This window comes from Sus scrofa, chromosome 6, assembly GCF_000003025.6.
Source record: "Sus scrofa isolate TJ Tabasco breed Duroc chromosome 6, Sscrofa11.1, whole genome shotgun sequence".
Taxonomy (NCBI): Eukaryota; Metazoa; Chordata; class Mammalia; order Artiodactyla; family Suidae; genus Sus; species Sus scrofa.
Window position 1 is genome coordinate 2,577,867 of NC_010448.4, and position 27,086 is coordinate 2,604,952.

General features: G+C 60.2%; 2 protein-coding genes across 14 annotated transcripts in view; one reads left to right on the forward strand and one right to left on the reverse strand.

The window, feature by feature from the left end:
• The window catches only part of MTHFSD (methenyltetrahydrofolate synthetase domain containing), a 41,686-nt gene extending 25,757 nt beyond the window's left edge, over positions 1-15,929 (forward strand). For 7 of the 11 annotated variants that reach the window (XM_021093700.1, XM_003126812.4, XM_005664302.3 and 4 more), the window contains exon 8: positions 1,831-4,878. In XM_021093700.1, coding sequence (XP_020949359.1) covers positions 1,831-2,313 — 483 coding nt within the window. In that variant the 3' untranslated portion in view covers positions 2,314-4,878. Of the gene's footprint in view, positions 1-1,830 lie in introns of all 11 variants that reach the window. The other 4 variants (XM_013998136.2, XM_021093701.1, XM_003126813.4 and 1 more) reach the window with 3 other exon arrangements.
• Positions 1,482-20,256, reverse strand: FOXF1 (forkhead box F1). Of its 3 annotated transcripts, none has more exons than XM_021093697.1 (3): positions 19,553-20,256; positions 17,917-18,917; positions 1,482-16,552 (listed from the first exon to the last, which is right to left on the reverse strand). In XM_021093697.1, exons 2-3 carry the CDS (start codon positions 18,881-18,883, stop codon positions 16,392-16,394), a joined length of 1,128 nt encoding a protein of 375 aa, XP_020949356.1. In that variant the 5' UTR covers positions 18,884-18,917; positions 19,553-20,256; the 3' UTR covers positions 1,482-16,391. The 3 variants fall into 3 exon arrangements, with proteins under 3 accessions (XP_020949356.1, XP_020949355.1, XP_020949354.1); XM_021093696.1 differs by having other exon boundaries at positions 17,917-18,922; XM_021093695.1 differs by having other exon boundaries at positions 17,917-20,256.

Below are 27,086 nucleotides of genomic sequence, written 5' to 3' on the forward strand. Positions count from 1 at the left end.
TGTTTGTTTTTTCAACAATGGGAGACAGAGAAGAAGGGAGGTTTTCTTGGCGTTTCGAGCCCGGAGCCCGAGGGGACGAGTGTCCCGCCCCCCAGGCTGCTGCCCCGGCTGTGCCAGGGACAAAGCGGCATCTGGCCGCAGGGACAGGGGGAGGGGGCCTGGATGAGACTGGTTTGTGAGAAGGTCCTTGCTGGGCTTAGGTGTTTGGTTTCTTTAAATTTCCCTCTAATTCATTGACTCTCCGCCTGGGGCCTGTGGGCCTCATGTGTTTTTGAGGTCCGTGAACAGATGTTGGGAAACTGTACGTAAAATTGTGGGGGAGACCTTCTTTGGGAGGGAACCCCAGTTTCTCTCCCGGGCCCTGACACCCTGCCAAGGACAAGAGCCATCACCCTGAGTTACGTATGATTCTGAAGACGCTGAGGACACTGGTGCCCGCTGAACTCCTTCTTTCTGTAGCAAAGCCATGCCTGTCCTCCTGTGCTGGCCTGTGTGCTGACGCGCCCACGTCTGTGGGAAGCCGTGTTTGGACCATTGCTTGCCTCTTGGTGGATGATCATTTATGAGCTTCGTGCCCCAAAGAGGAGCCAGAAAACATCTCTAAAGAATGAATTATCCAAAAGTGCTGGGAGTTCCCAGGTGGCGCAGTGGGTTAAGGATCTGGCATTATCACTGCTGTGGCGCAGGTTCGATCCCTGGCCCCAGAACGTCTGTACGCCATGGGCATGGCCAAAAACAAACAAACAAACAAAAACTGAGCATGTCTCTCTGTTCCTTTTCCTTCGTGTGATTCCTTAAGAGATAAGAGCAGGTCTGCCCTCGGCTCAGCCTCCTGTGTACCTGCCCCCAGGACAGAGCCATGGGTGTCCTCTTGGGGCTGTTCTGTCACTTCCATTGCCATAAGTGCTCTGGGAATATTTGTGGGTGAATTTGGCCAAAAGGCCAGAGACGTCCTTTCTGCAGAGCCTGCTGCTTGTGAAGGAACGTGGTGAGTGGCACTCAGTGTTTTGTAGCTCCATGGCCCCTTGCTGGAAAGTGCTTTCAGTGGCGTGTTCTGTTTCAGATGTGCCTGGTTTGTGCTCTTTGCTGCGCTTTTTTGGGGACGTCTCCATGAGGTGGGCCTCCCGCGGGAGGGTAGGGAGGTGGAGGAGATCCCTGAGGTTCCCGGGGCCCCGTCAGAGTCCTCACCCCACCCGGAGGTGCCGGTTGGGGGAGGGCAGTGCGGAGGCAGAAACCTCCCGTCACCCTGGGCGCTTCCAGGCCGCTGCCCTTTGTGATCCTCCAACCTCCCAGCAGCGGCCTCAGCGCCTCCCTCTGCACAGAGGGCCTCGCTTGTCTGCTTCCCGGGCCCCAGGAAGACGGAGAAAGTGTCCGCTTCCTGCCAGCTGCTGGGGCTTTTCAGGCAGACGCAGGGTGTGCCCGCGTCTTCCAGGTGTGTGTGTGGCAGCCACCCCAGAGAGACTTTGATTTCTTTTCCTTTTATTTATTTTTTTTTATTTTTCCCCATTTTAGGGCTGCACTCTCGGCACGTGGAAGTTCCCAGGCTAGGGGTCCATTCAGAGCTACAGCTGCCAGTCTCCCCACAGCCACGGCCACGGCCACGCCAGATCCAAACCACCTCTGCGAGCTACGCCGCAGCGTGCGGCACGGCTGCATCCTTAACCCCCGAGCCAGGCCGCGGGTGAAAGCGCCTCCTCGTGAACCCTGCGTCGGGTTCCTAACTGCCCGGCCTCCCTGGGGACCCCGTGACTTAGATTCCTCTTGGCTTGTGACCGGCTCATGGTCCCTGTGGACACCCCAGCAAGACCTGGGACTGCTTTGCTCTTTCAGATCAGCTGTGAGATGATGCGGCAAATGCCAGTCCTCAGAAGCCTGCGCTGCCGAGAGGAGCAGGCTGGCAAGGACGTCACCCTCCGGGACGGGCATCGGCCTCTTCCACGGGTCCAGGCTGCCCTGAGCCCTGGCAGAAGCCCATGTGACCCACCCCGGCCGGAACTGGGCTCTGTGCCTTCCGACACTGTCTATGTTGGGAACCTTCCCCGGGACGCCCGGGTGAGTGAGCTGAAGCGGGCCCTTGGCGCTCTCGGCGTGGCCCCGCTGCGGCTCACCTGGCAGGGCGCGCAGCACAGGGCCTTCCTCCGCTACCAGGACCCGGCCGCGGCCCAGCACGCTGTCTCCTGCTTGCAGGGTTTTCGCCTGGGCGCCAACACTGTGAGGGTGTCTCTGGCCAGGCAGCAGACGGCCGGTGACCCAGCAGGTGGCCGCACTGGAGGGCCACACCCTGACCGATGCTCGGCCGGGGCTGCCCCGTGATGATACCCCCGTCTGGTCCCCACCGAACCTCAGAGCCCGGCGCAGAGGGACGTGGTGGGGCTGTTCCTGCAGCAGCTGCTTTGAGATCAGTCCTTCCCGGGAGGCCCTGCTTCAGTCGCCGCGGGCGACCCCGGAGAGACGTCTGCCCCCAGGATGCGCCCGCCTTCAGGAGGAGGAGAGCTCTGTGGGCAGGTTCCGCTTCATCCTGCCCCTCGAGCCTGTTCCAGTCACAGCCCTGCTGGTTCCTTGGGTCAGGGGACCGAGTGAGCAATAAACACACAGGAGCAAACGGTGACAGCAGTTAGGGGAGTCTGCTCCCTGGACTCGAGGGGCATGGGGATGGAGGGAAGGTGGACGAAGGGTTCCTGCCCCCCTGACCTGGCACTGCTGGTGGGACGAGGTGCGTCCACAGCACAGAAGCCAGGGGGCTCGGCCCCCTCGGTTCAAACTGCGTGCCACATCTGAGTCCTGGTGTCGGAGACGGAGGCTGATCCAACGTGGAGCCTCGGCTGTGCGACCTCACCTCTGTCCTCCCCTCCCCTTTCCAGCCAGGCTCCTCCCTCCGGGGAGCAGCGCTGCCCTCGGCTCGCTGCCCCTGCCCGGCAGGAAGCTCGGGCTCTAGGAAATCCTGGCCTTGGAGAGTGAGTCGTCCCAGTCGACGTCACAGACAAGGCCAGACAGATGCTCACTCGCTCATTTGCCCACTGCCGTGTGTTTTCTGGGTCTTTTCCTCCGGCTCTCATTTCCTAAAAAAACAAGCTGGATTTTGGCTGAACCATGCTTTCTAAACAGAAGTGCTTTTGCAATTGATCCTGGGCAGAAAGTCAAAGTAAGCATTTAAGTGGAGATTTTATTTTTTTTAAATGTATATGCATTGAAAATTTTTAGTTTCTCACAAGAGGGTCTTACTGAGTGTGTTTTAAGCCCATTTGAAGAAAATGTTCTCAAGGCCCTCAGACTCCCTTTGAAAAAGTATTTTCTCTTGGGTTTTACAGTGAAAATGCCATGGAGATTTTGGAAAGCGAATTGGTCATTCGATTCGCTTGTTAAATGCAGGCTCTTTCCATGTTGACATCAACAGAAGCAGGAGGTGGACTATCTTAGCACAGGCCGGGGCCTCTTGGCTCAGTCTTTCTCTGCCCGGACTGTCCAGCCCCGTCCCACAGCTGGTTTCGTCTTGTCGCTTGCATTCGGCCTGGCCGTCCCAGGCCCCGGGACTGCCCAGCCCACAGCGGCGACCTGATGATCCGAACTCCTCCCTCCCGTGGGTCTTCCGCTTTTATCCAGAGTGCTTCCTGTGTGCGACACGTTCTGGTTTTGCTGATGTGCCACCATCCAGGAGGACAGACCTGAGCCTGTCCCTGCCGTCGCTCCTGCCCTGCCCCAGCCGCGAGACCCAGGGGCAGGTAGACAGCAGCTCGGGAAAAATGCGGCTGTGAAGGGGCCTGTCAGAGCTGAGTGAGGCGGGGGCCGGGTTCGGGTCTCCCCCCACCGGAGAGGGCGGCGTGTCTGGGACCCTGGCGCCAGCGTCCTAGACTGTCTCGTTGTGCACCTCAGGGGCCGTCCCTTCGGGTGGAGCCTGGTCGCTGGGTTTCCTGTCACTGCAGCCAGAATAAGCCAGATGTATTGATACACGGGTCGTCTCACCGCATTCATCCTTTTGTGCTTGTGGACAGCAGGCTGGGCTGAGGGCAGCGAAGACCAAGGGCCTGAGAGCCCCCCCCCCCCCCCCACGGCACGCCTTCCGCAGGCCTCAGGGCCGCCGGGAGGAGCGCCCCCGCGCACGCGGCTTGTCCTTCCCGAGGCTGTTGAGGATTTGTCATCGTCACCATTACACAGCTCACACAGCCAGAGCAAGCGCTGGACAGCGAGCCCGGGCAGGGTGCTGAGGCCACACGAACCCCTCTGAGTGGAGCTGTGAGGCTGCCGGGGTCTCGTCCCGAGAGCCGCTGTGGCCCTGCCTGTGGGTGTGCAGGCGCTCTGGCCAGATCCGCAGCGGCTCCCTCTCCGGAGACCCCGCCTCTGCTCTGCGTGGGGCGCGCTGGGCCCTGGGCTGCGGCTGCCTCGGCCCCTGGCCCTGGTCTGCGCCAAGTCCTAGAGGCTTTCCGGGCTTCAGAACCACAGGGCTGGCTGAGCACGCTGGCTTCTAAGGCCCGGCCGGTTCGCAGGCTCTGCCTGAGGCTCACCGTTCCCCATCGCCTGGGTGGTTCTGTTTATCGGAGTCACGGGACCCGTTCTGGAAACGAGAGGATCAGGGGTGCGGAGCTGTGCCCTTCACCCCAGCCCTTCAGCCGCTCGCCGACTTGAGTCTTTCTTCCGAGCAGCTTTAAAGCGCCGCCGCGGGTCACGGGAGCGGACGCGCACGATCCAGCTGAGCGGCCGGGACCCGCCGCCCGGTGCCGCCTCTGACTTCCGCTCGTCTGTGGATGGGCACAGCGATAGGATCTCCTCTGGATTTGCTGTTTGGAGGGTGAATAAAGCGGTTTAGATTTCTAAATTGTAGCGCACATCAAAGTAAAATCCAGGCCGACTAAATATCTGAACATAAACGTGAAGGAAGTTGGAGGTAATGGAATGTTTCATGAAGTCGGGAGGGAAGGGTGGGCAAGACACCGCGCTGATGAAGGCGTGCAGGCCTGCGTCTCTCCTTAGCGTGCCGGGGTCTGGTGGGTGCGGGATCCTGCCAGGCCTCCAGGACGAGCTGTCTGCAGGTGCTTCTTCAGGCGGCAGCACCGGCCCGTGCGCTGCGTGCATCCTCGTTTCTGCGTCCTCTCCTGTCCCGCGGGTCACTACACGTGGGTGGTCTTACTTAGTGCGACTTGCTCATTTTCGGAGTGGTTGCAATGTGCTTTGCAACATGTGTCTCCTCCTTGGGAGATCAGCCTCTGGGCTGCTCCGCGCAGCGCTTGGTGCGCCCTCGACACACGCTGAAGCGTGTCGGTCCCAGTCCTTGTGTGGACAGGCATACCCCGTGTTCCCCTGGGCCCGGCCCCAGCTCCCCTCGGCCCCGCAGAGCGGCAGGCCCTGCTCTCCCCGTTTCTGCGGTGAGAAGACCGAGGCCTCCCAGGAGGAAGTGGCTCCCCCGCCGCCGCCGCCGCAGCGACCCCGCAGCCCATTCTGGCAGAGCTGAGCCTAGCAGGCGTCCTCGCTTCCCGTCTCCGTCCACTTCTGCTCCCTTCCTCACACGGTGGCCCCGCTGGGCTGGAGGCTCCCTGAGGGCAGGGCTGCCTGTCCGGTGGAGGAGAGAGTAAGAGTGAGAGTGGGCGGCCCTTCCAGACAGAAAGAGCTGCTCTTAGAAGGTGCGGCCGGCTCGTTCGGGGCTCCAGGCTCAGGCAGAGAGACAGTGGGTGTTGGACTGGCCTCTGCCCCGAGAGCCCTGCTGCTTCCCCTGCATTCCTCTTAGCCCTCCGCACCTGTGGGTCCAACCACCTGCGCATTTCGACTCCTGGACGCGGAGCTCGGGGATGTGGGGAGCCGATGTTCTCTAAAGGAGCTGAGCATCGGCGGGTGTGGGTATCCGCGGGGCCTCCTAGAAACAACCCCTCACTTCACTGGGAGACCAGAGAGACAACCCCGTCCTCCCCAGCCCAGCCTGCAGCCCCTCCGCTGCCGAGGGGAGGGTGGGGAGTCCGCCCTCCTGGACTCTTGGGGGAGGGGTCCTGCCCACAGCTGCCCTCCCATCGTCCTTCGGCCCTTTCCCTGGTCTGTCCAGTGGGGCACACACACCTCCCCTGAGCTGCTGCATAGGGAGAAAGGTGACGCAAGACCACCAATAGGAAAGGCCGAGAATAAAGCTACCCAAGAAACAGAGCCTGTGTAACTGAAACCACAGAAGAGTTGGCACGTGGTGAAGAGACGCCTTGGAGGAGAGATGAGGTGTCAGATGAGAGCAACATTTAAAAAGGGAAGCAGTGGTCAGGGCCAGGGAGGGTAGACGAGGGCCACGTCCAGCTCCCTCCCACACCCACACCCCTAGCGGACAGCAGCAGTCAGTCCCAGACGGCTTGCTGGCCAAGCCTGAGAAACCTTTCCACGAGATTTTAAGGAGCCAGGGCCAAGTGTTCTTACTAGGAATGAGATAACGCTGCCTTTTTGCCAAAGGCACAGAAATAAGGACCCTCCACCTTTTTTCCTGGGAAGCGTCACTGCGTGTGACTATCTGCCTCCCCCACAGGCTCCGGGAAGCACCTGGCTTGCTGAGGACTCTTCCAGGCCTTCAGTTCTGAGTCTCACACCCCCAGCCCGCAGCGGGCCTGCCCGAGTGGGGATTGCTAAACTCATTTCCCTGTGTCTGCATCTAATCCAACCAGGGTTCCAAATGGAACAGATGGCATGGACTCCAGTCATTGTGGAAGAAAACTCGCGTGGGGTGGGGGCTGTGGGAGTCTTTCTTCCGAGTACGTGTCACCCAGAGCCCTACATAAAAGCAGGAGAGAGGTTCGGGGGTGTGTGTGCACGCGCGGTCCCGTCCCGTCGCGCGTTCTTTGATGGGCACCACTGCCCCGAGCCCCACCTCTGCGGCCGAGGGTGGCCTTGGCTTCTCTCTGGGTGTCCTCCTCTGCCTGCCCCCTGATGGTGTCAGCTCGCCGAGCTGTGCTAAGGGCTGTGGAAGTGGTAAAGTGTTGCCCCAGAGGTCTTCGGGTCTCTCTGGGGAGAGGGGTCTGTGCAGCCTCTCGACTGTGGGCTGTGGGGCAGCTGGCTTCGCCCTGCTGGCTTGCACCTCAGCTTCTCGGAGCCTCTCGGACACCCGGTCATAGAGCCCAGCGCCCGCTATGAGGAAGCCCACGCTGCCCACGGAGAGGCGCCGCAGCCGAGAGCCGGTGCCGCCGCCTCACCAGCCTCCTGAGGGCACCTTCTCGGACGGGTCCCCCGGCCTCGGAAGGGCCGTCTCAGCCAGGGCCTCCTGGAGCAGACACGGGCTTTTTCCACGAGCCCTGCCCACAGTGCAGTCAGGAGTGAAATGAATGCTTTTTGCTGCTTTAAGTCTGGAGGGTGACTGGTTCTTCATTGATAATCGGTTGCATAATTTCATTTATACTGTCATGTTACTAGGCAAATTATATAACGTGGAGTTCTCGCTGTGGCCCAGTGGGTTAAGGACCCAGCGCCATCTCTTGGAGGGTGCGGGTTTGATAACTGGTCTTCCTCAGTGGGTTAAGGATCCAGGGTTGCCGCCAGCTATGGCTTGGGTTGCAGGTGTCGCCTGGATCTGGCACTGCTGGGGCCCTGGTGGAGGCCGGCAGTTACAGCTCTGATGTCACCCCCTGCCCAGGAACTTCCAATTGCTTCGAGTGCGGCTGTTTAAAATATATATATATACATAATGTATTTGTAAATACACATATTACCGGAGATGTAATTTATAAATACAAATTTTATGTACAGATAAGTGAATATCTGGTTTCACCTCGTCCTACAATCTCTTGTGAGGACGTCCCTGTTCACAGACTGATAACTGGAGTCCCCAAGCTGCCCAGCTTTGGTAGCGAAGCCAGGAGGCAAGTTGTAGCTAGTTGTAGACTGAGCCATTGTTATCCCTGGGTCTTCTGTCACTGAGAATCACCTTCACCTTGCCACCTACGCTAGAAAGAAGCCGACAAAACCAGGGGCACTCCACCTTCTGCAGCTCCATACCAGAACAAACAACCCCGTCCAAAAAGGGCAGAAGATCAAAACAGACAGTTCTCCAGAGAAGACGTACAGACGGCCCAAAAACACATGAAAAGATGCTCAGCATCACTCATCATGAGAGACATGCACATCAGAACCACTCGGAGGTACCACCTCACCCCAGCCAGAATGGCCATCACCAAAAAGTCTACAAACAGTTAAGTGCGGGAGAGGGTGTGGAGAAAAAGGAACCCTAGTACACTGTGGGTGGGCATGTAAGTGTGTGCGGCTGCTGTGGGAAACAGCATGGAGATGCCTCAGAAAATTAAACATAGAACTACCATTTGATCCAGCAGTCCCACTCCGGGGCATCCACCCGAGAAAACCATGACTCGCAAAGACACATGTATTCCAGTGTTCACTGCAGCACTATATACAATAGCCAAGACGTGGAGTCAACCTAAATGTCCATCGACAGAGGAGTGGATAAAGAGGGTGTGGTCCATATACCCAGTGGAATATTACTGAGCCATTAAAAGGAAAGGCATTTGCAGCAGCATGTATGGATCTAGAAATTATCATGCTAAGTGAAGTCAGACAATGAGACACCAACATCAAATGCTATCACTTACATGTGGAATTTGTAAAAAGGACACAATGAGCTTCTTTGCAGAACAGAGACTGACTCTCAGACTGAAAAACTGATGGTTTCCAAAGGAGACAGGTTGGGGGGTGGGGGGATGCACTGAGGGTTTGGGATGGACATGCTGTAAAAGTTGGTTGCGATGACCGTTGTTCACTTATAAATGTAATTGAGTAATAAAAAATGAAAAAATTGCAATAAAGTCATCAATTTGGGGGAAAAAATAAGAAAAAGCAGGGGCATTCCTAGCAGAAGGAGGCAGCGTGGGCAAGTCCCCCAGGGCACACACATGCCACTGGCAGAGATGCGCCTGGGCATCCGTTCAGAGGCCCGCAGCAGCATCTCCAGGCAGCAGCAGCTGGTTCTGTCCTCCGTGTTGCGTCTGTCCTGCTGCCTTTGATTCTGCTCTGCACATCGCTCAGTAGCTACCTTGTTGGCAGCCCACCGTGTGGCGGGCACCGGGTCAGCCTGCCCTCTTTTACTTGAATAGCCCTGTGTTTCATTGCCTGCGTGGGTGAGGAAACCAGGACTCCGGCTTGTGATGGCTTGTTCCTGGCAGCTGTGCCGCGGAGCCCTCCTGACCCCACCCCCACCGCGCCCTCCCCTGTGGGCCGCAGTTGCTGTGCCAGTGCTTGCCATCGTCCTGGGTTTTCACTGGAGACCGCCTGGGCCGACTTTCAAACAAGCAGAGACTTGGAAGCAGTGCAACCCATACTCCTCTTCCTCTGGTGGGGCAGGATTTTTTCTTGTGAATGGGACCCTTTATTTTCATCGTCCATAAATCACAAAGCTTACAAGGGGAGCTGACATGTGATCATGTAATGTGGACATGTTGCCCTTTGGATGGTTTGGCACCAGGAAGCTCAGACCCCAAAGTGCTGAGCTGTGAACCAACTGAACATCCCTCCCTCTCTCATCACTTAGAAGAAGCCCACAAGGCAGGTGCCATCAGGTTCCCATTTTCCAGAAAGATGTGGTCCCCAGAGGTTACGTGACTTGCTTGGGTCACACAGCAGAGCTGGCCTTCAGCCCGAGGGCCTCTCCCAGCCATCAAGGGAGAAGCCCATCCGCTGGGGGCGGGGGGCATGGGTCCCTCATGTCTGGACCACCAGAAGGTCTCTGGGGTCGCTGGGATGCATGGTGGCCCATGGGAACACCAGAGAGACTGACTTCGTGGTGGAACCAGGGGACGAGAACACCCAGGGTGCCCAGTGAACCCAGCCCGGCAGGCCCCTGCTGTGCGTCTCAGGCAGAGCGCTGACCCTCTCTTGGGTCTAAACCTGTAAACTTCGTAGACATTTAAATCACTTAATGCTTTGAGAGACGTGCTCCGACTGTCACCCCTGTTTACAGAGGAGGAAGCGGAGGTGTAGAGAGGACGGTGCCAGCCCAGCTCACAGCTGAGAAGAGCTGGAGTCAGGCCTCACCCTCGGGCCCTCTGACTCCGAGTCCCAGCTCCCCCTGTCCTCAGGGACGGGGGTTGTGTGTGCGGGACGGGCTTGCAGCCCCAAGGGGGCAGGTTTGGAGCAGCGTTTGCTTTCTTCCTTTTAGTTTTCTACGGTGTATTTATTTTAAATAAGCCCTATCATTTCTGTGATTGGGAAGAGACTAAATTCACTTAGTTTGGCCCTCTCCCCCCAGAGGACCCCTTATCGATGGTCAAAGGGCCTAAAACATCAAAATCGGGTTCATCCGCGCAGCTTCCGTCCCCATTTGGGTGAAGCCAGTTTTCGCTGCTGGGTCCCTGCGGTCGTCCCAACACAAACCATGAAGCGGACACCAGGTGGCAGTGCCGCCTCGGCGAGAACCAGCCCGGAGCGCGATCCGATCCCCGGGGCGGGTCGGAGGCGGGGCTGCCTCCGCTCCCAGAAGGGCTCCCTGACCTGGAGCTTTCTCCCCAGGGGAGGACTTGCCAGGCCTCTGGCCATCTGGACACAGGAGGCCCAGCCTCCCTGCTTCACCCAGGCTGTGGCCACGCGAAGGTCTTACATACAGCAGGACCCGAAACCCCGTGTGCTGGCCGACGGAGGCTGGCTTTGGGGGAAATGTCCAAATACAGAGGCATCCGACCCTCTGCTGGGGGCGATCAGAGGACCTGGCACAGCCTGTGTTCATCAGCCCCGGACACACCGGGACTCACAGGATCCATGCCTCCTCCCTGGTGTGGTGCTGTGGTTTTAATAAGATGCCCCGAGAGGGGGTGTGCCTGTCACCACTGTCACTCCTCCGACCACTGTCCCGCTGCAGCGTTTCTCCCTGCGCTGCCATCCCCACTGACATGGCGCCCTGCAGAAGGCCCCCCCAGCACCCGAGCCCTCTGGGCAGACTCGCCCTTCTCCGCATCCCCACACAGCTGTGCTGCCAGAGTCGCTGGGCGCCTTGGTGCCCGTGCCTACTGGGGCCTTGAACGGCGTGTGTTCCGCCTCTGATCGGGGTTTGGGTGGCCCTGCCGTGGTGACATCACCTCTTCAGGGTGTTGACACGGCCAATCTCAAGGACCCTGGTGCCGGCAACACAGCGTCGGTCTCTGCATCTGTCACGACAGGGCTGTGTCAGCCGCTGAATCTCGTCTGGTCCCAGGGCAGGCCGCAGTGGGTGCTCGGCGTCCCTGAGGGAGGGGCTCTGGCAGCTCTTCCTCTGTCCTGTGTTTCACGCCAACAATACTTGGTACTTGCGAAAGCCGTTCGTCCCTCTCCCCTGCTCATCCCCACAACACAGAAGCCAGTCCGGTTGTTAAAGGCCCACGACTTGTCGCTGTCCCATCGTGAGCAGACAGGGCTCACCAGCAGGAGATGCTGAAGGGGCCTTCCTCCTAAAGCAGCCCAGAACGCTGAGCTTTGGATACCCGGAAGATTCCAGAAGTAGAGTGGGGAGGCACAGCCACACGTGTTACCCCGCTGCCCTGATCTCCTTGAGCTGCAACTTGGGAGTTTATCTTTGCTGAGTTAAGGGCCCCGAGGAAGTGAAGGCAGCTCTCCTGGGGGCCGTGGCGGGAACCCACAAAGACGAGGGCCGCTGTTCCAGAGAGGAGTGAATGTTCGGGGCCTGAGCTGGGGCCCCTAGGAGAGCCTCCCCAGCCCATTTGATCAAGATGGGGAGATCAGAGAGACCCCAGGCCTGTGTGTCCCCTGCCTCCTGCCACTGCCCCGCAAAGGCAGGGAGCTGGCGGAGGCTGGATCACGAAGCACACTTCGGCTTCTGTTTGCATTCAGCCTTGTGGCTGGAGAAAAACAGGTGTCCAGGAGCCAGGTGTCACCGTGGTTAGGGCCATGGACTCTGGGGGTCAGGAAGTCCTGAGTCTGAGTCCAGATTCCACCTCTTCCCGCCAGCGTCCTGCCAAAGCCCCCGACCTCTCTGAGCTGAGATGAGGCGGACCTGCCTCTGGAAAGCAGGAGCAGTGAGCCAGTCCTAGAACCTGCCCAAGGGGGCGGCCGCAGGGCCTGCACGTGGCGCCTCCTGAGCACTCGCCTGGGCCTGCTTGCCTGGGCTCCAAGCTCTGCTTCGTAGAGTCACCAGCTGGCTGGGAAGCTGGGCAGGAGGGGGCAGCAGAGGCCACAACGAGATGCCTTCCGCGGGGGTTTCTCAGGAGCCTAGAGTTCCTTGGAGGAGGGACTCTGAACTCAGCCCCCATCAGGACCAGCAGGCGTGAAGGAGCCCTTGAGCGCAGGGGTCTTCTGGCCTGGGGGTTAGGAGATGGGGGCATGGGTCCATATCGGAACCCCAGGCTCAACCCCGTGTGTCACATTTCCCGCGTTGAAGCCCAGCGGGAAGTCTTCCTTCTCCTGGGAAGGAGGGAAGGGCCAGGTTGGTCATGTTGGAAGTTGGGCGCCCCAGTGGTTCCCGGGCTGGATGCTCCAATCCCTGAACAGTCAGCCTGGTGAAACAGGGGTGCTTGCCCCGTGTTTGCCGTCCGCCCCCACACTGCAGGTGGGGAGGATGAGAAGTGCCTGGGTCTCGTGGTCATTCCTGTCCGGGCACCTGGGCCTAAGCTGTCTCTTGCTTCTCTCAAGTGTCCCCTCACTGACCACTGCCTGCGTAGGTCAGCAGGACTTTCCTAGAGGTGAGGAGGACAGAGGCCTGGAGGTGACATGGCCTGCCCAGGGCAGGTGGTGGCGGAGCCAAGACTCTAGCTCCATCTTTGCACTACCTCCTGGAGAGCTGCGGGCAGGCAGTCAGCCCTCCAGCCCCAAAGGGGAAAGAAAATATCCAGACAGAGTGGGCCTCGCCGGCCAGGCTCCTTCCCATCAGAAGCGCACACCCTGACCCTGCCTGGTCACAGGGCCTGCAGTTCCAGTCCGCTGAGGGCTGGGGAGCCTGGACACTGCACCAGGCGCCGCCGCGCTCTGGGGCGGCCGTGGCCGGCAGCCAGGTTCGGCTGTGTCCAGGGCGTCGGCCCCACGCAGAGAACCTTGCCTCCCAGGGACGCGTACTCCACAAACAGAAACCCTATCCCGTGGGTCCTGCCCACCTCCTGGCCTGTGATTTTGGAGGGCACTCAGACCCCTGAGGTGTCTTGACTGCATTGTTCCGGGACAGACTCCCTGGACACGTGCTCGGACCTTTTGGGTTAAGTCGATGGAGAATGCCCCGGGCTAGAACAAGACCCCTGGCTGTACCCACTCGAGAGCCTTTGTATTTTAAGCCGGTAACTTGCACAAGCTGTGCAGGCTTTTGTGTTGGCAGCTGGGGTGGTGGAAGCTTCGTCCTAAGGTCCCTGTGTGAGCCCGGCTCGACCCGAGTGAGTGCCGTCTTGCGTCTTTCGGGCCCTGGTGCAGCAGCGGCGAGCGGGGGCGCCACAAAATCTTGGTCTCGGGTGTGGCAGCGGCAAATATGCCTAAAGCCTCTGGCCCTTTGGAGCTGGCCTGGAGCCAGCCTCTCCTGCTCGCAGGGAAGGCTGAACTTTGCTCTCGGCGTCCCCAGACCCCAGGCCTGTCCTAAGGCAAAACTCAGGCCCATCTCTGGGCCACCGGGCCGGTTTTCCTACACAGGCCCCTCTGGGTACCTCCCACCCAGCCTGGCTGGGACTGGGGTGCGCTGGGAGATCCTGCTGAAGTGGAGGCGTCTCTGGGACGCAGCCGCCCCGACTCTGGTCCCGTGGCGCCAAAGCCACGCATCGCCAGGGCTCACGGAGGCCTCTGGCGCGCCAAGGGCTAAGGGAGTGGGCGTGGGACTGCAGACGCCACTCGAGGAGCCCAGGGAGCCCGCCGGCCGGGCTGGCGTTGGATTTCTCGTCATCAGCCCCGCTTCTCCAGAGCCTCCTTCCTAATTGTGGCCCCGGCTCCAATGGGGGAAGGGCCGCAGGGTCCCCCTCCTGCCGGCGGGGCTCGTCTGGACACTGGCTCAGCGTCCCTGTGCTGGAGGCCTGGACGTGTCTTCTGGCCTTGTCCCGGGCACCGGCGTGAGGCAGGGTTTGTGGCGAGGTGGCCTCTGCCCCAGAGGACAGGGGCTCCCCCACCCTCGGAGAAGCTGCTCCCCGCACGCGGCCCGAGAGACCCCAGGGGCCGAGTCGCAACTTTTTCCTGTGCCCTTTATCTCGATTTCATAGACAGCTGTTCGTTTGGGGCATTAATTGCCTGGGCGAGTTTATTGATAATTTTGATGTAACAGAGCACCGGAGAAATTACCCTCACGTCCCAGATGTCAGATTTGAGAAGAACCAGGTTCAGGGGCTCGCGACCCTGCGACGCGGAGACACCGCGGGGGGTCCGAAGGGCCGCCTGGAGAGGTGGCTCTGCTGTGTTTGTTTTCCTAGGTAGCGGGAGTGGAGTAGGAAGAGGGTCGGTGGGGAGACAGACTCTAGAGTGGATGTGGGGAAAGGCACGCCGATTGGAAGCACGCCCGTCGCCTCGCGCTCCCCCGACAGCCTTTCTCTTGCTCAAATTTTACTCGCTTCCCCATTGAGGACGCCAAGTACAGGGCACACACACACACAACATCTACCAAAAACCCTAAACAGAACCCAAACCTTAAGAGATGCTCCTTGATTTATAACAGCGGGAATATGGAAATAGAAAAGTCTGAATCCAAAGTAAAATTCTTACTGGTCTTGGAGTGGCCCCCAAAAAAGTTTTAAAACGTACATATATATCCGTATACACACACACATATCCACGGTTTTCCCAGGGGGAGGGAGGACTTCAGTTTTTCTTTAAACATTTGATTATTTCTTTAAAACAATAAATGACATTTAGGGGGGCAGAGGGCTCGTCTTCAAAAACAGAAGCCAAGAAAAATAGTTACTCTTGTCTAGATTTCACTTCCACGGGAACTGAGGAGTGAAAAGAGGAGGATTCGCCCACAAGTAACAAAGAAAAAGAAGAAAGTGCTAAGAGCTACCCATACTTTAAATACCAAAAAGAAAAAGGAAAAAAAAAAAACCTAGGGATCCCGAGCCAGTTTCTGTCCGTGTCGGGGTCTGGAAGGTACTCTCCAATCCCAGTAAAAGACTCATGCGATTTTATTTCTACTTAATACAGTATTAAAGGTCATGTACAAATGTCATACATTTTTATTTTTGTTCTTTTTTTAGGAAAAAATACACAAAAGGCAAAAACATCCTTAAATTGTCATTTTTATACAGTGCAGAAGGAAATTTAAAATACGTGTCACAAACGCTGCACCCCAGCAGCCAAAATACTAAAAAAGGGAAGGAATCCTTCATTTTATATATATATATTTATATAAAACATATGGAAATTTGTTTTTACACAGATCGGACTTAGTTTCAAATTTACAATGGATATCTAAAAAAAAAAAAATTCTACGCGGCAAATATTGCCAACAAAGTTACACCATTAATACTGATAAACGGAGGAGCCTATGCGGTGTTTCGATTATTAGGGAGAGAACGTAGAATAAATAACAGGATGAGCCTTGCTATCGTTTCAAAAAGTGCCTTAACCTTTCTGCGTCACCGCAATCCTGAATCCGCGCGCCCGGCGGGCCTTCCCGTCCCCGCGGCGCCCTGCCCGCCCCCGTCTCCCAGCACGAAGTTTACAGTAGAGATGGGGAGACGGCCGGGGCTGGGGCTCGGGAGAAGACCCCCCGCCTAAAACGTCCAAGTGAAGCTGGAAACCAAACCAGAAGGACCGCAGAGAAGGAAGGAGAGGAGGCGGAGGGGGACGTGGAGGCCGAGAGCCTGGAGCCGCCGCTTCTGGGCTCCTTCTGGCTTCTCCCCCAAGGCGAGCAGTGGCGTCAGCAATGCAAGTTATTTGCACAAGGATCCACCTGTGGTTGACGGAGGGCTTCTGAGGTGGGGAGGGAGAAGCCGTTTCTTGCCCCCGCTTCCCTGCAAGAAACGGCTCTAAAAGGAGACGAGCATTCCAAGACATTCTTTCCAAAAAAAAAAAATTAAAAATTAAAAGATAAATACTCAACCAAAAAATAAAAGTATTTGATAATGATGGTCTCACGCGTTTGCCTTTCTCCTAAAAACCTTCCCCGACTTTGGCCGCTGGAGGGGAAGAGGGGGAGAGACCTCAGCAGAATTCTGATTTAGTTGAAGGTTTTTCCCCAACACAGCACCTTCTCAGCCGGTTTGCAACAGGATCAAAAATAGATATTTATTTACCAACAGCCGCAGTCAGATCAGGTCCCACCACCACCATTTAAAAATACTGGTGAGGGCGTGGGGGGAGGTGCTGACCACAGGGCTGGGTCTTTGCCTTGGGGATTCCTTCCCGAATAATATAATCCGGTTGGGAGGGGTCGAACCCTTTTTTTTCTGCCGACGGTTATACCTCAAGAATAAAGCAGTTTCTGGCAACGGGTTCCGAGGTCCCTGCACCCGGCCAGCCCGTGTCCGAGGGCCCCGAGGGCTGTGGTCTCACATCACGCAGGGCTTGATGTCCTGGTAGGTGACCTGCTGGTGGTAGTAGGAGCCGCCGCCGGCCGAGTGCATGGACGAGGACGCCATGGTGTTGAAAGAGAAGACGAACTCCTTTCGGTCACACATGCTGGGCGACTGCGAATGATACCGCGGGATGCCTGCGGGGCGAGGCGACAGGAAGGGGGGCGGTCAAGGGTGAGTGTCCCGAGGTCCAGGCAAGAGGCAGGCCTGCCTGTCGGGCGGGGGCGCGGGGCAGGCCTGCCCGGCTGCAGCCCCGGGCCTGAGGCCTCCCCTACGGGGCGCCTCCCCACGTCCCTGGGCTTCTCCGTAGGAAGGTCCCTGGACGCTGCGAGGCGCCCTGCTCCCGAGCGCCCACGGCGCAGGCCTCTCTGGCCTTGGGCACTGAGCTCAAGCCCCGGCGCTTCCGGAGGCCACCAGAGAAGTGGTGAGAGGGGCCGAGGTGGGCCAGCAGGGAGGGTCTCGTGGCCTCCACCTCCAGGGCAGCCTGAGGCCTTTGCCTGGCGCCGGGCAGCCACCTTCCAACCCCCAAAGACTGCAGAGGTCCTGGAGCAGCCGTCCAGGCTGACAGGGGCCAACTCTGGGGCAAAGGGTGGCTTCTCCAGGGGAAAGGCCCCTTGGAGACCAGGGTCCTGGGCCAGCTGGAGCCCGGGGACTCTGTAGCAGCCCAAGCTGGGGGACCCCCATGGAGAGGGGCCCTCCATCTGCCAGGCCCCTTTCCTGACCTCCAGAAGGCTGCTGACAGCCGACCCCTGACAGGCCCCCGCTTAGGTCACTGCATGGTCTTTCTAGAACCAGGCCCAGAAGGCTGCCGATGGGTGCTGAGATGGAGAGTTCAGAGGAGAAAGCTGTGCCTCTTTTTTCTCAAGGGTCGGGGTGGGGGGATACCTGGGGACCTGGAAGAACCTGGATGCCGAGGAAGAAGGTGTGGGACCTGCAACTCCATCTGACCCTCGATCTGGGCCCCTCTCTGCCACCGTCGCCACAAAATGCCCGCGCAGCGTTCACACAGCCGGGCCTCGGTCCCTGAAAGGCCAGGCTCTGAGCGCCGGGCCCGGCCGGCTTTGGGCCTAACTCTTCCGTCCCGCCTGCCCGGCTCAGAGCAGAGGCGGCTCTCCGCAGCTTTCTGGGTCAACTGGGGAGGGCGAGCCAGCTGGCCAGGGCCGGGCCTGGCTCCATCCTGGGCACTTGCTGAGGGACCCAAAGGGACTCAGAATATTGGGGTCTGAATTGTTTTGGTGAGGATGGGCCTACCTGGCTAGGCTGGGGCAGCCAGCAGCTGGAAGTTGAAATAGAAAAAGAGAAACACTGTATCTTGGTCTAAACCGGAGCTGCACGCACCCCTCAAATGGGGGAGGTGGGGCCGAGAGAGACTCGCCGCGGCATCGGGGTTGGTACCGGGTTGGTAGTGGATGGACGCGGCCGCAGGCTGAGGACCAGGGCGTCAGCGGCTCCGTGCAGGGTGCTCGCCCAGATGCCCACCCCGCACCGGCTCCCCACTCACCTTGCAGCTCCGCTGGGGCGTTGTGACTGTTCTGGTGCAGATATGGCTGGTCCAGGGAATGCGTGGAGAGGCTGCCAGACAGGGGGTTGGCCGCGGGGTTGCAGGGGGACAGGGGCTGCTGCTTGATGTAGGAGGCGCTGCTGTTGAGGGCCGCGGAGGCGGAGGGCGGCCAGGCGGCCGCGGAGCCGGAGTACACCGAGTGGGGCTCCATGACCCCGCCGGCAGCCGCGGGCAGCAGCGGGGAGGCGGGCACGGAGCTGTCGTGGTGCGGGTACTCGCCGGCCGCGGACCCACCGCAGCTGCCCATGTAAGAGTGGCCGCCGTTGGCGGGCAGGTGGGGCACCGAGTGGCTGGGCAAAGCCATGCCGTCCACGTTGCCCGGCAAGTGGCCGTTCATCATGCCCAGACCTCCCTCCAGCGCCAGGCTGTTGGGCGGGCACGAGAGGCCGCCAGCGGAGCTCTGGAAGCCGTAGGTGTCCGGGAGGTGGTTGAAGCCGAGCCCGTTCATCATGCTGTACATGGGCTTGAGCGCCTGGCATTTCCTTCGGAAGCCGCGCGGCCGCCGCCGAAAGGAGCCCTCCTCGAACATGAACTCGCTGGCCGGGTCGATGGTCCAGTAGTGGCCCTTGCCCGGCCGCCCGAGGCCCTTGGGCAGCTTGATGAAGCACTCGTTGAGCGAGAGGTTGTGGCGCACGGAGTTCTTCCAGCCCTGGTAGGAGCCGCGGAAGAAGGGGAAGCGGCTCTGCAGGAACTGGTAGATCTCGCTGAGCGTCAGGCGCTTGGTGGGCGAGCTCTGGATGGCCATGACGATGAGCGCGATGTACGAGTAGGGCGGCTTCTCGGGGCGCCGGATGCCGGCGTTCGTCTTCTTGGCCTTGGACGGGCCGGACGACGCGGGATCCATGGCCGCGCCGCCTCCCCCGCCGCCGCCGTGCGGTGGCTGCTGCTTCTCGGGCGCCGAAGACATCGGGTGGCTGCTGCCGCCGCCGCCGCTGCCGCCGCTGCTCTGCGCCGCGGACAAACGGGGAGGAGGAGGAGGAGGAGGAAGAGGAGGAGGGGGAGGAGGGGGAGGGGGCTGCGCGCGCGGGGCTGGCTGCACCTCTGCCGTCATCCGCGGCCACTTCTCCCGAGCGAGCCTCGGCGCGCCCTCCCCCGCCTGCGCGCTCGTCCTCCCCGAAGAGCTGCTGGATCCGCGGGCGGTTGGCTCACAGCCCCCTCTCTCCCCAGCTCCCTCCTCCCCCACCTACTCTCCTCCCTCTTTCTCTCTCGCCCTCCCACAAGGGAAGGAGCCGAGCGGAGGCTGAGAGCAGCCTCTTTGCAGCCTGGGCGGAGGCCGCGAGGAAGCCCCCCCCCCCACCGTTTTGGGGGGAGGCACCACCTCTCGGGCCTGCGGCTGTGCGCCCCCGCGGGGAGCACCGTTCGGTCCCCGCCACCCGCGGCGCTCGGCTCCTAGACTCCAGCCGAGGCCGCCCTTTCTGCCTCGTCTCTCAGCGGCGTCTCACGGGCCAGAGTAAGACCCTCCAGGAGTTCCCTCCCCTCCCTGCCCCCCTCCGGCCCCCTCGGCGGTGGGCGCTTAAAGGGCCCCCACCCTCGCCGCCCAGCGGCCGCCGGCAGAACCCGCCCCGCCTGCACCAACCTGGCGAGCAAGTGTTAATGCGCCCTCCGCCCGCCGTTCAGCCCAGCTGCGCGTAGGCCCCCGCCTTCCCTGCTCGGGCGGTGCGGAGGAAAAGGCGCCCCGGTACCCGGGCCTTCCCGGAGCCGTACTGCTCGGTGGCAAATCGCAGCTGTAGCGGAGGCCGGGGCCGCCGGGTCGGGGCCATCGTGGGCACAGTCGGCTTGGCTACGGGTCCCCGGGTCCCCGCGGCCGGCGGGCGTGTGTTCCCGCGAGGGACCGCCTACCCCTTCTCCCCGCCCAGGGAAGGACTGCGCCGCGCCCGGGACTTTTCGGACTCGCCCAGCAACGCGCAAGCAGGCGGGCAGCCGGCGGAGCCGAGCGCGGGCGGAAAACGAAAGCGCAGGGCGGGTCGTTCCCGCTTTGTCTCCGGCGCCGCGGGCGGTTCGGGGAGCAAGTGAGAACCGCTGGCCCTGCGGGGACCCACACTTCCCGGGCTCCCGGACCAAGCGACCCGGCTCATTCCCTCACTCGTGCGCACACATACAGACACGGACGCACCCACGCGTGCGTTCCCAGTCGCGCACACGCGGCGCTCAGGCATGAGCGTTCCCACTCACGCGCTCGCCCACGCACGCACGAAAGGCCCACAGGAGCGTCAGTTTGCATCCAGTCCCACTCGTGTGTACACTAGCCACACTCTGATCTGAGTCCACACAACTCAGTTGGACACCCCCCCAACACACACACACACACACACACACACACACACACACACACACACACTGAAAACCCGCCTATTTGGCCCCGCAGCCCCGGTGTCCCCACTTCCAAGAGCAGATTCCGATTTCTCGCAGATGGTAAAGGCCCTGGCAGGAAGTTTACATGGCTCAACGTAAACAAGTTCTGGGGGGGATTCTTTAATAATAATAATAGAGAATTCCGCGTGCGCGGGGGGGAGTTGGCCTAATGCCCCTGTGGGCTCGGCCTGCCGCCGCCACGGGGGCCTCTGACACTGCGCGCCAGGCCAGGTTCCGGAAGGCAGCCTGCGCGGGCGGGGAGCGCGGGCCCGGGAGGCCCCCGCGCGCCGGGCTGCCTGCAGCAGGGGGCTCGCACGAACGTCTTCCCCCGCCAACCTCCCAGCGCTGGGGTGCGGGCTAGGACGGGGTGGGGGGACAGTGGCGCCCAGCGCGGAACAGCGCAGGAGCCGGGCGCAACGCCGCACGCGGGGACCCAGGTGAGTGCTGTTTGATTGCTCACAGACTTGGGAGGAGCGAGGCGAGGGGTGTTTTCTCGGGTCCACGACGGGACCCTGAACGCAGTGCCCTGGCGCGAGCTGGGGGCGAGAGGCGGATGCCAGGCTCGGAGTGCGGCCCGCGGCGCTTTTCAAAGCCTGTGGGCCCCTCGGATTCTCCGGCCTCCTTGTCACCCGGGACCTGCCTCCTCGCTCCGACGCCTTCAGCCGAGGCGGTAGACGCCTGGTCACCTTCAGGGCGCCTGGCACGTCCGTGTGAGGAGCAGGGGGTCTCGGCTGTGGTCGGTCCCGGCCGAGCGCGCGCTCTCTCGGGAGACCAGAGAGCCACCTTCTCTGCGCAGCGCTTCCGCCTGGCTCTCCCGGCCTCGGCGCGGCTGGGGAAGGCTCCGTGGGGGAGGTGGCCGAGTCGAGTGCGGTTGTATCTTCGCGCAGGTAGCCGTGCGGGCAGACCCAGTCCCGCTTCCCAGCGCCCAGCCAGCGCCCACCGACCACAGGCACACACTGAGCACCGCGCACGGCCTCCCTACCTCTTCCCAGCGAAGGCGCCTCGCGCAGCTCAGGCGCCCCAACCCTCGCGCCCACGCTCAGGCCTGCCCACCGCCGAGGACGCGTTTGCGGTTGTGTGCACACACTCCTGCCCTTTTGCGTTCACCCACGCACAGCCAGCCGCACGTGCACACGCAGTCGCACGCCTGGCCGCTCCACGCGCCCGCGCGCACACGTCCCCACACGCATTCTCACAGGCTCTCCCCGTCACTTTATTTTTTCCGCCAAACGGCAGCTGCAGGATAGGAGGCCCCGCGGCGCCGCCGCCGGGAGGGAAGTTCCCGCGAAGGGTCGCTACCTCCAGCTGCTGGGAGCACATCTGGCTTTTAAAAGAGAGGCGAGCAGAGGAGGTTGCCCGGCTCCCAAGCCAGCCTGGGGTGCAGCGCAAAGCCCCGAAACTCCCAGAATGTAATAGGAACCCCTCCCTTTCCCTCGCTCCTCCCCCACTGACAGGGTGCCTCCAAAAGTGAGGGGCTTTGTCGTGAAGGTGGGGGCCTTTTTCCCAGTAGCCCCCTTCCTCTTCGCCCTCTCCAGTTGGGAGGGAGCTGCAGAGTCCATTTTTGGCTAACCCCCAGGTCAGCTTTCCTCCCTCGTGCCCTGGTTCTCAGTCGCCGGTTCTCACAGGCTCCTTCTGGGGCTCCTCTGCCTTTGGGGATGGGAAGCGTTGGCCTTCCTGGGCCTAAGTGTGGAGGTGGGGCCCCACCTGGCCTCCACGTAGCCCTCAGGCTCTGACAGTGACACTGCAGTTGGCATTGACGGTGCCCAGGGAGGGGGCTCAGAGGGCTGGGGACTCTGGCAGATGGAGGCGCCCCCCACCCCTCCTCTCTACCAAGGTGGGCGTGAAGAGGAGGGGGATGAGCTTCAGCTCCAGGATTCAGAGACACCCCCTCCCCCGGTTCTGGGACGAACCACCACCTTGGCAAGGAGGGCTTTTCCAGATGCCCAGAGACCAAGCTTTTGGCTCTTAGGATGCCCCTGAAAAGTCCCGCCTGATCTTGCGTTTTATCCACGGGGAAACTGGAGCCCTGGGTCAGCCGTGCTGCTGAGCGAACATACCTCCGTGGTGCTGTTCCACACGCACGGGCCAACTGCCCTGGCATCTCCCTCCCAGATGCCTCATCACAGGCCCAGAGTGGAACGAGTGGGGTTCTCTTGCCTTCTCTTGCCTCCTGCACACCTCTGGCGTCCTAGGCTCAAGGGCACAGAGAAGCCCATTGCAGAACTGACCACCACAGACACGATAATAATAGAACTTTCTGGATGCCAGCCACACACCTGGTATTGAGCCTCGGATTATAACCCCCCCTCCCCCGCCAGGTTCTTAACCTTTCTCTGGGCTGTGAGTCCCTTTGATAAACTACGGAAAACTACAGCCCTATACCTGCCCCTTCCAGAAGGTGCTTACCTGCAGCATTTGTAGCATAATTTTCAAGGTTTCACCAAATACCCCTAGCCCATCCATGAACCCGCACCCTCCCAGCCATGAACCCAGGACCCTGGTTAAGCGCCCCACAGAGACTTTTTGAAACTTCAGATGCCCCTACAGGGTCAGTATTATCCCTCTCTTTGCAGATGGGCCCGGGAACATTACCCCACGTCCTAGGTCACCCTGTAGAGCCAGGGCACACATCTAGGGCTGAGCAGGACCGGGGGTTAAGCCTCCAGAGAACGGCGCAGAGGCCCTCCACCTGCAGGCTTGCAGTCATGGTCCGGATTTGAATCCAGCTTCCACTGTGAAAGGATGTTGCAGAAGCCACTTGTGCCTTAGTTTCTTGTGTTTTTGTTTGTTTGTTTGTCTTTTAGGGGGTCTTGTTAGTATATTCCCGCCCCTCCCCCCGGCTTTATTGAGATAGAATGTACTGGTAACACTGGGTAAGCTTTCGGCATGCAGTGTTGACTTCCACGTGTATGTGTTGAAAATGACCTCCATTTGATCACATAGTTACCGTTTCTCTTTGTGGAGAGAACCTCTAAGGTCTCTCTTAGCCACACTCGAGGATAAATGCAGTGTTATCAGCTCTAATCCCCAAGCTGTAACTTAGTCTCTTCATCTGAAGAATGGGACAACTGATGGCAGCTGTTTCTTAGAGCTGTGGGAGGATTGGCCAGGCCTGTGCAGGGAGAGACCGGCTCGCCAAACAGACAGCAGCAGACAAACCCCCAGGGGCCCCCAGGGATGACTGGGAGAAAACGCAGCAGGGAGGGGGCGGCTTTGTGGCTTAAAGATCCATCGAGAACCCCTCCCATCCCAAATCAAGTCTCCGTCCCCGCGCCCGCCCCAGGAATCCCAAAACCGGGGGTGAGGGGGTGTAAAAACAGACGCGAATGCCCTGTCTCCCACTCCCCAAGCCCAAGGTATTTTTACTGGCTAATTGCTTAAGTGAAGCCGCCGGGCCGAGAGCTCGCCGTAACCCGAGCAGGGAACCAGATCCAGCTCGGATTGTGCCTGGGCCGGCCGCAGGGGTGGGGGCCGGGGTGGCCGCCGACCACCCACCTCGAGGGCAGCCACCCCTCCCGCTGCTGCCGCCACCGCCCCTGCTCTGCATTAGTGCTTCCCGAGCATCCCTCGACCCCGCTCCCCGCTCCCTCGAACCCCTTCCCGGCGAAGTCCAAAGGCAACACAAGGTAGTTCGGGCTGGGGCCCAGACCGAGGTGGGCATTGGGCAGTAAAGGAAGCTGCATGGCCTGGGGCATCAGTGCGGGGGGCGGGGGGCGAGGGGTGGGCTACTTGCAGGGGAAATTCGGCCCTGGGGACAGGGGCTTGTGGGGAGAAACCTCAGGGTCAGGAAGAGAGAGCCCTCTCCTCCCCCAGTGACGATCTGTGCACAAAACAAGTGGGATGTTTCTCTGCAAACCCTGGCTCTGCGCACGCATCACGTGTGCCAGCGTGTGGATAGTGCCCAGCGGGGCGAGCCCTGTCAAACCAGGGAGGCGCCAAGTAGTGCCCCCTAAGCACGGTTGTGTCCAGTGGGCGTACAGTGTAAGGCCGGTGTGTGTGCACAGAAGAGCACGACGTGTGCAACGGTACTGAACGTATTGGGGCTTGGTGGCCTGTGACGGCTGCATCTGTAATGGCTACTTTCAGATGCGGACAACAGGCCACGTTATGGGCGCGCAGTGTCCTGCACAACGAGCGTTACAGCAGATGTGAGAGCAGAGCAGGTGACGCACACGAGATGGTCTGGGTGTGTGTCACGTTCTCCAGACGTAGAACATTGCAGGCTCTGCAGACCCTACAGAACTGAGACCCGGGGGGGCGGGGGTGATAGAAGGGGATACAGCAGGTCTACACACACACTGGGAAGTACGTGCGACGCGGTGCCTGTGGGCACAGAGGGTCCTGGGCCCAGCAAACTGCAAGGAGAGGGGTCTGCACAGCGACCCTGTGTCTGCCCAAGGGCTGGTGGTGTCTGCAGGAGAGCCTGGCGACGGACGTGTATCAAAGGCTGTTAGGAGGTTTGCTTGCAACGGACCATGGAAATGTAAAAATGCAAGGATCACACAGTAACAGTTACTGAGGCCTGACTGTCTGCCCTCGCCGCTGGGAGCCTCCAGGTCCTCACCAGCTCAGGAACCCCCGCAGTGCAGTCCCGGCAGGGGCAGGCGGGCTGTTTGGAGCTGAGCTCCTGAGGAAGTGAGGCGATCCTCCTGCTTTGTGGTGCCCGACAGCAACTTGCCCGGCACTCTGCCTGCTGGGAAGGGAGGGCTGTCCTTGGCAGAGCGTGCAGCAGCCGGTCTGTCTTGGAGGGGCTGTGAGCGCAGGACCCAGCAACCCTCTGTCTGCAGCGGCACGGAAAAGATACAGAGACAAGGGGGCAGAGTGAGCCCTAGAAGGGCCCCAAGTTCTGGGGGTCCAGTGCCCAGGCACGTCGGGTCTGAGCTGCCCACCCCTAGTCTGGCAAGGCTGTCCCCTCCTGTGCCCATTGCTGCCAGCCAGACTCCAAACCCTGGCAGTCCCATTGTCTCTTGTCAGTGGCAAGCCAGGTCCTGGGGCCCCTCGATTCTCCCTTGGGGTACCCCAAAGTGAGGAGGAGAGTCACCACGCTGGCCTCCCTGGCACTACCGCACCCCCGGGGAATAGATGGGACATGGAAACCCCACCTGGGCGACCACCAGGGCCAAGCTGGGCGAGCAGCTGCGGCGGGGGTGATCCTCCACCCGGACCCTGGCAGTTAATCTCGCCTGTCAGCTGCACATTAGAGAGAGAGGTTCATATTTTGGTCAAGAAATTCTTCTTTTAGAAGAAGCAGCTCGTGTTGGCACTGCTGCGGCCCTGAGCTTGGCCCTCCACTTGGCCTTTTCCCCGAAAGCACACATTTTCCATGACGTTCTTCGATGAAATATTTGACAACATTGCAGCCCGGGAATTTACTGCCCTCTTCCCTGCGAGATTTTTGGGAGTTTTCTGGCATTAGCAGCCGCGCATGCTGCGCTGGGGAGCAGGGATCGCTCGGGGACCCGGGGCATCCTGGCGTTCCCAGCCCGGATGCCTGGTCCGTCCGCAGCTCTCCTTCCCACAGGGGCCCCGAAGCATCCCGTGTATTTTTATCCCTGCTGCCTGGACGGCTGCGCTCAGCTCAGCAGGATGGCGCGGGGATGTTCCTTCCAGCCCCAGGCGGGCGGGCGGGCGGCGCTCGGGGATGTGTGTTTGGGCGGGAGGGGGTGTCTCGTAGGTCTTGTTCTGAGCAGAGGATCCAAAGGGAGAGAAAGAGAGAGGTCAGGCAGAGAGAAGGGGACGGTTCCTCCAGGCTCACTTGGAGGGAGGGGTACCCCGTGGACATAAGTCCTCTGGGGGCAGGTGGAGTGTACGGTGTCCAGTGAGGAGATGAAAATGAATGGGTTTCAAAAAAACAAAACAAAACAAAACAAAAAGGAACATTGCAATTAAATTTCGAAGATCAGGTATTTTCTACATCTCACATTTGAGCGGAGATGAACTGCGACTCAGGCACAAAAGCTTCGGGGAAGAGGGACTTTGGAGAAGAGCGAGAGGAGACGAGGGAAACCGGAGACGAGGGGCAGGCGGACAAGGACAGGGTGGGGTGGGGGCGCTGAGATTTGTTTCTTCATCAACAGCAGCAATTTTCTCCCATAAACCTGCCAGCCTGAGCACTCAAAATGTGACCATTGGTCTCCTTTTATAGCTTGTCATGCCCTGTCTATTTCCACTTAGAGAGTTTTGAAAATATGAAAATGTATTTTTATTTCCAGGGAGAAAAAATAATCCCTGCAGCCCTCCGTGGCTCTGGAAGGCAGGGAAGCAGCAGGGACTTTACCTGCCTGCAGGCGCAGCAGCCTGGGTTTGGTGAGGTCCCCTTCCCAGAACGTGCCCCCCCCCCGCCCCCAGGTTGGCTTTGGATCGTTTTGTCCCAGCCAGGGTCCCGTCTGGGCTGCTCCAGGAGCTCCTGGGAGGATTTACAGCTGGTGTGCAGACTTGCACAGCCTCCCGCGAGAGCACCACTGTGTGTGTGACACAGGAAAGGTGACACAGCTCCCGGGCAGAGCTGAGTGGTGTGCAGGCAGCCTGCCCGGGGACCAGAACAGAGAGGTACAGGTGGCCAGGACATGGACACCCCCGCTTCCTCCCCAGAGAGAGAAGAATCCACACACTCAGTTGTGAGAGAAGCAGGGGCCCCATGGCAGCGATGGTTGAGAGAAACAGAATTTGCTGCAGAGGGATGGGGAGAGGGGTTTCCTTCCTGGGCTTGGGGAGGGTTTGGGCATCGAAGGCTGTCGACGGGGTGGGGCTGGGAGCTC